This window comes from Oncorhynchus gorbuscha, linkage group LG23 (assembly GCF_021184085.1).
Source record: "Oncorhynchus gorbuscha isolate QuinsamMale2020 ecotype Even-year linkage group LG23, OgorEven_v1.0, whole genome shotgun sequence".
Taxonomy (NCBI): Eukaryota; Metazoa; Chordata; class Actinopteri; order Salmoniformes; family Salmonidae; genus Oncorhynchus; species Oncorhynchus gorbuscha.
Window position 1 is genome coordinate 39,213,585 of NC_060195.1, and position 10,651 is coordinate 39,224,235.

At 44.6% G+C, this 10,651-nt stretch overlaps 1 protein-coding gene across 1 annotated transcript in view; it reads right to left on the reverse strand.

The window, feature by feature from the left end:
* The window catches only part of LOC124010395 (protocadherin Fat 4-like), a 100,077-nt gene extending 93,658 nt beyond the window's left edge, over window positions 1-6,419 (reverse strand). Inside the window, exon 1 of the mRNA XM_046322793.1 lies at window positions 843-6,419. Coding sequence (XP_046178749.1) covers window positions 843-5,948 — 5,106 coding nt within the window. The 5' untranslated portion in view covers window positions 5,949-6,419. The remainder of the gene's footprint in view (window positions 1-842) is intronic.
* Between the last annotated feature and the right edge of the window lie 4,232 nt (window positions 6,420-10,651).

Here is a 10,651-nt window from a genome sequence, read left to right on the forward strand (position 1 = left end):
GCTTAGGTTTCAGTCTTCCAGATTCTTCCCCCCTTTCTCCTCTTCCCAAAAATCTTTTCACAGAGTCTTAAGAGGTCACCCAATTTTGATGGTCACTTATTTCCTGCAGAGCCCGGCCTAGTGGTAGCGGAGAGTAAAACAGGACCATCCTTAAACCAAAACAGCCTCAGGCTCCAGACACCCTGGTATAGTATAGTCTACATGCACTAGGTCACCTGCATATTTTCATTATCTGTTCTATTACTATCTATAGAAACCAAGAACAATTTATCATGGAAGCCCATCATAAGAAGCAACCCAGCACGAGTAACGCCAGCAATGAGCAGCAAAAAAAAAAAAAATGTGTTCGATTTGGATTTGTGTCGTTCCTATTCACTGATAAGAATATCAAAGTTCATAACAGCACGAGCACAGCAACAACACAGGATACGCAGGCCCTTTCCCAGAGAACACAGACAAAACGTTAGACGGATTGTTATGGCCAGCCCTTTTTTTGGAACTGAAACAATATAATTATTGTGCCAAAAAAAACAAGGCCTACTTATGTCCAAGGCAATTTAGATGTAATGTAACACAGAACTTTTAGCAATATAGAAAAAATAAATAAAAAAAGGAATGTAATTAATGTGCGTACGAAAGCACAAGGTAGACTAGGTGTGACTTGGACACTTTCCTTTCACTCCCGGGTTTTCCAGTCGAAAACTTGATCTCATTTCATTTAATCCCACTAAACGACTTCAACATCTGTACGGGTTCAATTTATGCTGTCTGGCAGCAATCGACCACAATGCGAAGGAGCCATTGAACTCTATTAAGTGAAGAGAAATAAACAGGCTACTAACCTCAGCTCTCTGTGTCCTGGGCTGACTGGCGTCTGTCTCGATGGCGTACACATCCACCAGGTAGAGGTCAGAGCCCTGTTCCCGGTCCAGCTCGGCTGCGGTCTGGATCACTCCAGTATGACGGCCTATGGTGAACAGGCGTCCCACGGCCTTGCCACCGCCGCGGACCGACACTATGAAAAACTCCACCTTGGTAGCCGAGCCTCTGGGGCTGGAGGCGTCCAGGGAGATGACGTTGGTACCCGGAGGCTGGCCCTCCTTCAGGATGGTGATGTACTTGGGTTGGGAGAAGACGGGCCCATCGGCGCCCTGGAGGATTATGGTAAGATCGGTCCTGGAGGTCTTCCTGTCCGAGCCGTGGTCGGTGGCCGACACGGTCAGGCTGTAGATGAGGCGAGACGGCACCAGCTGGGAAGCCAACCGGATATCCCCGCTGTAGCGGTCCATGATGAACGTGTCCGAGTCTCCCTTCACCAGCTCGTACTCCACCTCGCCGTTGGAGCCCTCGTCAGGATCGAACGCCACCACCGTTGTGAGAATGGAGCCGATGACGATGGTGGACTCTGCGACCAGAGCATTCTGGGAAACGAAAGTGGGGACATTGTCGTTCAGATCTGTCACCCATATTGTGACATTCTTCAAGGCAAAGCGCCGGAATTCCACAGGAACGGCCTGGTCGGTGGCTTTAACGGTCAACTCAAAGAGATTGGAGAACTCTCTGTCAATCTCCTTGTTTGTGCATATGAGCCCACTGCTGGAGTCAATGCTGAAGTGACCTCCCCTGGGTGTCTGTTGAACTATGGAGTATTCCAGCTGTCCGTTGATGTCTGCATCCGTGTCATGAGCAGTGATTGTCATTACTGATGCAGAGAGGGGCATATTTTCAGGAATGGATTTAAAAATGTCACCGGGGGTAAATATAGGAGGATTGTCATTGAAATCTCTGACATGGATGACCACAGGAATTGTTGAGGACCTTGGTGGTCTCCCATTGTCTCTTGCAGTGATATTCAGTTTGTAAAAAGACTGAGTTTCAAAATCCAGCTTTTTCACAAGGAAGATGCTCCCTGTGTTGGGGCTAATGCTAAATGTCCCGTGGTTGTTTGTGGCTGTGATGCTGTATGTTATGTCAGCGTTATGACCCGAGTCAGAGTCCGTGGCTGTCACAGAGGCCACCAGCTCTCCAATCCTCATATTCTCCAGAACATCCACAGCTATGGCAGATTTGGGGAAAGAGGGAAAGTTATCATTCTCATCCTGTATGCTAATGCTGAGCATACAGGAGGAGGAGAGGGGCACGGTTCCAGAGTCCACAGCAATCATTTTTAACGAGTAGGAGGACGTCGCCTCATAGTCCAGCTTTCCCACTAGTGTGACCCGTCCAGAGCTGCGGTCGATGGTGAACTGGCTCTCCTCGTTGCCCTCCTTTATGTGGTAGAGGACCAGTCCGTTGTTGCTCTCATCCACATCGACGGCAGACACCCTCAGTAGCTGCGTCAGGTTCTGGGCCGACTCGGAGATGGAGGCCTGGTAAATGTCTTTGGTGAACTTGGGCGGGTTGTCATTGATGTCTTGGATGTAAACCTGCACTTTGGCCTGGTCTCTCAGGGGCTTGGGGAGCCCCTGGTCTGAGGAGATGACCGTAAAGCTGAACACTGTGGCGCCTCTCTGTCTCATGAGAGACTCGCGGTCCAACTGCAGAGTACTGGTCAACTCCCCCGTGATGGCGTTCAGCTCAAAGTTGGGCTGTGGAGTCTCAAATGTGTACCTGACCTCACTATTGGGGCCAAAGTCCTTATCCACTGCAAACACTCGCCCTACCAGTGACCCTCTCTTCTGCTCTTCCTCAAAGTGGAACAGATAATTAGTGCTGTTAAAGAGGGGACGATTGTCATTCACGTCGTCTAGAATTACACTGACATTGACACTGGCACTTAGTGGCTCCACTGCCCTGTCTGTGGCCACAAGCACTAAGTCATATCTGTCCTGGACCTCTCTGTCTAGCTCAGCTTTAATATACAACTGCCCATCCGGAAAGATCCCAAATACATCGCCTGTGTTCCCGCCAACTATGTCATACATCACTTCCCCATTCAGGCCGGAGTCTTTGTCAGTGGCCTCCACCTTGAAAAAGCGACTGTTGACAGGTTCAGACTCTAAAATAATGACCTCGTACGAGAGCTGATCAAACACGGGAGCGTTGTCGTTGACGTCGTACACGCTGACTGTTAGCAGTAGACGGGATGTGAGCAGGGGGACCCCCAGATCAGAGGCCAGGACTTCCACCTGGTAGGAGCTGGTGGTGAGCTCCAGTGGCCCAGTCAGTGTGATAAGCCCATGTTTCTCATGGATGTGGAACAGGCCTTTGGGGTTCTGCATGAGGCTATAGAGCACCATGCCATTGGTGCCCTCGTCAGGGTCTGAGGCTTTGGCCTGGAATATCAGGTGCCCTGTGCTCCAGTTCTCCACTGCACTGACATGCTCGGCGGCGTGGATAAAATGGGGCGCGTTATCGTTTAAATCCTTCACTGTGACATTGACGAGGGCCTCGCCTGTTACCTCCCCACCTCTGGCAATGACTTTGAGTTGATAAAAAGACTGCTCCTCTCGGTCTATCGGACTGGATGCTTTGATTTGACCTGTTGCACTACTGACAGTAAAAAGCCCCCTCTGGTCCCCTGAGGTGATTAAATATGTGATGTTTGAATTCAGATCGACAGTGGTGGCAGCTACAGTGCCAATAACTGTGCCAATGCCCACATTTTCAAACATGACAAAACTGTAGGCGTTCTGACTAAAGGTAGGGGGGTTGTCCTGTGTGTCTATGACATTAATGGTGACGATGGCCTGGGTGTGTGAACGGAGTCCACCGCCATCTGCTGCTGTCACCTGCAGCTGGTAGGCGGTCTTCTCCTCTCTATCCAGCGGCACCTGGGTGGTGATTTGACCCGAGTTGCTATTAATGTGGAATTTAGATGTGTCTCCAGCAGTTATGATATACTTTACAGTGCCATTTCTCCCCAGGTCAGGGTCTGTGGCTAATACAGTGGTTACGAATGAGCCAGAGGGCTCGTTCTCTTTCACATTGGCAAAGTACTGGACTGGGTAGAAGACTGGCCTATTGTCATTGATATCGCTCAGGGAGACGTTTACTTTACCAATGGAGTGGAGAGGGGGACAACCGGAGTCTGTAGCCTGGATGTAAAGTAAATAACTCCCCTGGTCCTCCCTGTCCAGTTCTGTGGCTGTGCTTAACCTGCCTGATACAACATCCAGGCGGAACAACACTTGTACACTAGACGGGGTCTCCGGGTCAAAAGAGAACCGGATAGTTCCATTGGCTCCAAGGTCATCATCCGACGCTGACAACAACAGGAGCTCAGCACCGGCTGGAGAGTGCTCCACCAGGGACACATGATACGTGCTCTGTGTAAATGTGGGCACTTGGTCATTCACGTCAGTTATGTTGACTATCAATTTAGTGTAGGACATTTTGGGCTGCAGCCCCTGGTCTTTTGCACTGATGTTGAGCACTATTTCAGATGCTACTTCCCGATCCAACAAAGCGGCGCTGGTAACCAGACCACTGTTTTCACTGATGGCAAACCAGCCCAAACCGTTTCCAGACACCAGGGAGTAGCGAAGGTTGGCATTCTGCCCGGAGTCGCCATCTGTTGCAGAGACCCCTTTAATGTAGCTGCCTTTTGGAATGTCCTCACTGATATCTACTCTGTACAGGGCTTCCTGGAATATGGGCGGGTGGTCATTGATATCATTCACAAAAATAACCAGGCTGGCAAAAGAGGACCTGGCCATGGGTTTGCCATTGTCTGATACCGACACAGTCAGGTTGTAGGAGGAAATGCGCTCCCTGTCTAGAACACTAGCCACTTTGATTAAGCTTAGGTTGGGAACTGGGGAAGTGTGCACTTCAAAGTGTCTCTGCTCATTACCCCCCAATATTGAGACAGATATATTACCATTAGCTGTGGGCGAGTCGGAATCGGAGACTGTCAATAAGGCTACCACTGTACCAATCTGAGCATTTTCGTCAACAGAGGCAAACTTAGATGTGGTGGGGAAATATCTAAACTTCACAACTGGGTCATTATCATTGACATCCAGTAGTTTGATAGTAGCCTCTGACCTACCTGACAGAGAAGGTACCCCGTTGTCCATAGCATGAATAGTCAAAGAGTATTCTTTCTTATGCTCATAATCCAAACTTTCTTTTATAATGACGGTCCCTGCTTTGGGGTCGATTTGAAAAGGTGTTCCCTCATCTAAAAAGTACCTGATGTCTGCATTTGCGCCCTCATCTCGGTCTGATGCTGTTATTTGCAGAACACTAGAACCAACTGCTGTGTCTTCAAAAACACTCGTTTGATATTGATCATGATCAAACATAGGGGGGTTGTCATTGATATCTTGGATAGTTACATTTACTTGCATGTACCCAAACTTCTTAGGGTCTCCTTTGTCCTCTACTTCAATCAAGAGTTGGAAGAAGGGAGTTACTTCCCTGTCCAAGCCTCCAGTTGAAACGAGGTGACAGAATGCCCCCTCTCCACTAGGATTCACTGTAATATCCAAGCGGAATTTCCTTTGCTCGTTGCCATTCACTATTCTGTAGGTGGTGTGATCCACTCCATTACTCCCAATGTCTGAATCTGTGGCGGTGTCCAGAATCACTTGTCTGCCACTGCTGGCGTCTTCTTTAAACGAAACTACAATTGATGAGTCGGGAAACACTGGCGAATTATCATTTATATCCAGTACAACAATCCTAACTTCGGTAGGATAAGTAGGTTGGCTGGAGAGGACCACCACATTGATGACATTGCTTTGCAAAATCTCCCTGTCAATCACAGAGGAGGTGTAAATGACTCCAGTGGTGCCATTAATTGCAAAAAGTTTGTGGTTTTCACTGAAGCGATAGGCGAAGCTGGGCTTCGTCTCTATCGTCCCCACGTAGGTACCAATCGGTTGCTCCTCCAATACCCGAAACTCTTGACGTATTTGACTGGATGAAGAATATTGCGACAAAGTCCATAGCATTAATAAAATCAAATGGAACCGGCCTAAGCCCCTACCTGTAAACGCCATGGTTAAAATCCCAGTCCACCTTTATTAGAAAAAGTCCATGACGAAGATGCATCAACTTTATTCGAGTTTGGCCAACACTAAAGCATTGTATTCCAAAAATGCACTAATTATTCATAATTCCAGCGATGATTAAGGATATTTCCACAGTTTGAGTACCCTGAAGTAGGACTCTTATTTTGTCCCGTGTTAGAATATCTTGATGTAGTAATTGAATCTGCAGTGCTCTGTCCCCTTGCTTGTCAATGAAGTTTCACCACTGCGCTCCCATGTAGCAAAACGCATCTGTGAGCGGCAATTCGGGATGGTTAATTTGCGCAATAAAGTTCCCGATGCATAGGAAATACAAAAGTGAAACATACATGTGAATATCTCCTCTCAGTTGTCAAAAGTGTATCCAAAAGTTAAAAGTAATTCAATAATTGTATTGATAGAATACGGAAAGCCAGGCACAAATATCTCAGCTGTAGGCTACCAATGCAATGTCCCATGGAATAACGGTGCAGGAGCTTCAGCCATACGCTTAGGTCCCTAGTAATTTAGAACAAAACTAGAGTTAGGCAAACTCCCTCCCACCTGTAATCCCATTGGATAACAGTGCTTCTGCTCGCCCTACTTGCCATTCCTTTCTATTGTAAACCGGAGCCCTTGTCGTGGCTTGTGGAGGAGAACGTCAATCAAAGCAAATATCAGTCATTATGGCATGTGAGACAGGTGACAGGTTTAGGATAACTGCAACACAGGTCTACTTAAAATGTGTTGTAGAAGTATTGTCTTTAAAAACATGTATTTCCTTTTAATATAGTTAGTTCAAAATGTGGTCATTCGTCAAAGTAGCCTAAATGTAGGCCTACATGTTCTTACATTGTTCTGACTTTATCACGTTCCGGTAACTTGATAACAAATGCAGCCTATAAGGTTTCAACCTGGAATGTATTTACCCACCTAAATCCCATAGGCCAGGTTCATTAGAAAGGTATCTAGTTTAAAACTCTGAATAGAAAGATTACCAATAGCCTTTCTCATTGTCACACGTTTTAAACAGAGATGTTCGTAATGCATCGCAAACGGTTTTATGTTTGTTGTTACTCCTAACGATGAAAATGCGAAACAGAATTGCAATTTGGAAATGTATCAGTGTCATGTGTCTTCTTATGAGGTGTATTTTACATATGGGTACGTTGCGCCCTCTAGTGTCTTAATTTAATCATCAAGCAGCCTTAATGTTTTGGACAATGATACTCCACCTATGGGTGATGATACAAGGCAAAATGCAGATAAAATATCGCATATACTGCAGGTTAATTACGTTCAAATTGTATTCTTAAGTGACGGAATAGATGTCTCCAATAGATTAATGACAGCAATGACTCCAACACGTAAATGGTGTGTAATCGATTTTTAAATTAATTTAAAAAATGAGCTTGTCAGTGACTAAATATATCTTCAAAATGTCTGAATGACATCTAAAACATTTAATTTTGAACCATAACTGTCTGCTCAATCGTGGCAGTCGTATTTGACCAATGACCATTTGCACAATGAGGTCGTGATCAGGACATCGCTGTGCAGCAGAATCAGAGAGGACATGACTCAACCATCTTAATTCAATTACAGACAGGGGAAGGTTGGCACAGACAGTATGGACTGACAGCCAATGCACGCACCACAACACTGAATGTTCCAGTAGCCTAACAGACAGAGACTAACAGTATCAAGGCAGATTAGCTTCCCACGCTGTCTTTCCTGCCTGCCAGCCAGCCAGTTAACTTGATTATGCTAAGCTTGAAGCTTGCAGGATGGTTTTTATATTTTTAAAAAATCATCTTGTTATTGTGTTTATGCAAAACATTTTTAGCTCGGATTGATGTGTTCATCTTTTACTTCAGAGTTGCCGGTTTTCAATCCATATGGGTCTTCAAAACCAGATGACCAATTGACCCAAGTCGTACCTCTTGTAACAATCAGATTGGATCTCAAACTGAGTTACAAGTTTAAAGTTCAGGGAAATACTGTGTCAATATTAGAGCAACAAAAACAAAACAGGCAAAGTGTTATGAAGAGCAAAAGAAGCATATTGTCACCAATCAGAGTTTCAGACAAGTAAAACATGCAATTAAAATTTTAAAAAATGAGTCCAAAATAAAGTTCATAAAGTTCAAATCTAAAATAAATAGGTTAGTCTAAAATCCAATCAGAGTCTAGTCCACGATCAAAAAAACAACTCCAAACGCAAAAATGTGCGAGCCTCCTTAATATAAAATACATCTCAATCCAAAATGGTTGAGACCTCAATGGAACATAGTAGAATTGGACATTCGGCCTAGCAGAAATGCTTCAGATGGCTCAGTGTTCAAAGACCCAAACAAACCAACAAAAATGTACTCCTTTGGCAATATATATATTACTATTTGGCTACATTTCGTGGCTGCTAAATGCTTTTAAACACCTCAGCAACATGCAGATTCTGTTATTTGAGCGTTGATTTTGGCTTCTGTGACTTTTCAATCCAAATGTGCACAATTTATTGTGTACTTTTTTTGGAAAAGCACAGGCAATATCATCTCATCACAGTGATAATTTGTTTGATTGTCATGGCTATTGAATCTAAACACATTACCACCATATATGTAGACATCTTAAAACAGATGTTTCTCCAGTTATCGACTCAGAATCCAAAGTGAAATCCCTTAATCTGATTACATTGGACCCCCTCAAGGACTGGAATACTGTAGCCTGTTTCCTTTTTTTTTTTTTAAAGGTGCATGAGCACAACCCTGCAGTACATGTAATCGTAAAATCTGTCAACATACTGTAAAGCCAAGGCCCAGTAATAAAGATCAAATGCAGCAGTCAATGAGAGGATGAAAGAGTGCCGTAATCCAAAACAGACATGTGCCTCATTGAAAACTGCAGACAGAACGGGAATGAAAGCGAGGAGTTAACTCAATGGGAGAACAACAGATAAAAGTGCAAATGTATTGTTCATAAGATTCTATTCACAGTATTTCCATTCAAATGAATGGGACATAGTTTCAAGGCTTTCTTTTAACTCAGTCTTTAAGTAGACACAGTCGTTGCACAGTAGAATCATCTATTTTATTATTCAGGCAAGGGCCGAATCAATTCAAGTGAAAGTCCTTTTAATTGACTTTTTGAAGCACTGTATGACACAAAAAAAGAGATTGTTGTACAACCAGGAAGTGCGAGCCAGTGAAACAGCAGTCCCTCTTTTCAAATCCGTTTGTGAATGGCAAGGATCTAACGCTGACAGTGGATCTATTGCGTGTCTGTATTTGTTTACCATGCCTCCAGGTTTTAAATGGTCAACCAGGCTGTATCAGGGATTTTCCCCCGGACCCCTCGTTGCTAAGTAGAATGTAAGGGCCTTCTCTTACCCAACAAGCTCTGTTTCTTCCGTTGCGTATGCACGACCATGAATTTCCATCTCCCTGGCGGGTTGTGCTTAGCGGGTCTCAGCACCGGGATATACTGTACCGTGTGAATGTCAATCAGCCAACTCGGTGGAATACATGTGCGTTGCGGGTATAAGAGATCCCCAGCCACAATATCGTGGTCATATTTTGGAGAGATATCCCACTTGTGTTGTCTAACATTGCACAGACATTTGTTCTGTGGACTGGAGGAGATATGGAAATGTGTAGAGTTTTGTTTGTTTGTTGCAAGAGCCTTAGTGTCCCTTCATATATACATGTTATTGATTAGTAGATCTCCCTTGATGTAGGCCTACATATCTTAAAGAAAATCCATATCGTACCAAAATCGGCAGGTAGCCTAGTGGTTAGAGCCCTGGGCCAGTAACCGAAAGGATGCTTGATTGAATCCCAGAGCTGACAATTTAATAATATGTTGTTCTGCCCCTAACCCACTGTTCATAGGCCGTCATTGTAAATACGCATTTGTTCTTACCTGACTTGCCTAGATAAATATATATGTATTTTTTTTTCAAATCACTATGTCTGCATTTACCCACCAGATGTCACCATTGTATCACCATGCAAAACAACTTCATGCCTCCACAAACAATAACGGGAGAGGGTGGTGTGCTTGGAATGTTTTTGTCATCTTTATCAGGCCTCCATCCATGCACAGAAATGTCATTTTAATTGCTCCGTTCACAAGAATGATCACATTTCAAGATAAGATAATGACAACGATTATACAGATCACAGTATGTTATCCCTTTGAATAATACTTGGAAACTTTAAAGCCAGCCTCAAAGGATTTAGGAGGACAGTGACAAATTGCCTCAGTTGGAGTGGGGTTCTGTTCTTTAAGCACGTATCCATTTTCACACTCGTGTTGGGGGTGGATAATATGGACTCCTTGGATGTCCTTTCAAACTTCAAACCCTGAGTAGAACTTTAGTTTATTTTAAAAACCTGAGGTGCAGCGTAAGGATTAGCTTTACCGACTGTCATGTTCAAGTTCTAGCTCCAGTGACCAAGTACACGTTCCAACATGCCCTTTGCCCTGATCCTGTCCACATTTTGATTGTGCCCACATTTTTAGACAGGTGTAGACACTTGCGAGACACACTGTGAACTGATTCTGACGTAAAAACGGGCATGATCAGGACATAATCGGGGACAAGATCAGAATGAAGGACGCAGGTATAAACGGGGCTAGTGGCTTGATAATGAGACGAATGGGAACTGTATTGCAAAGTCAATGGGACAGAAAAG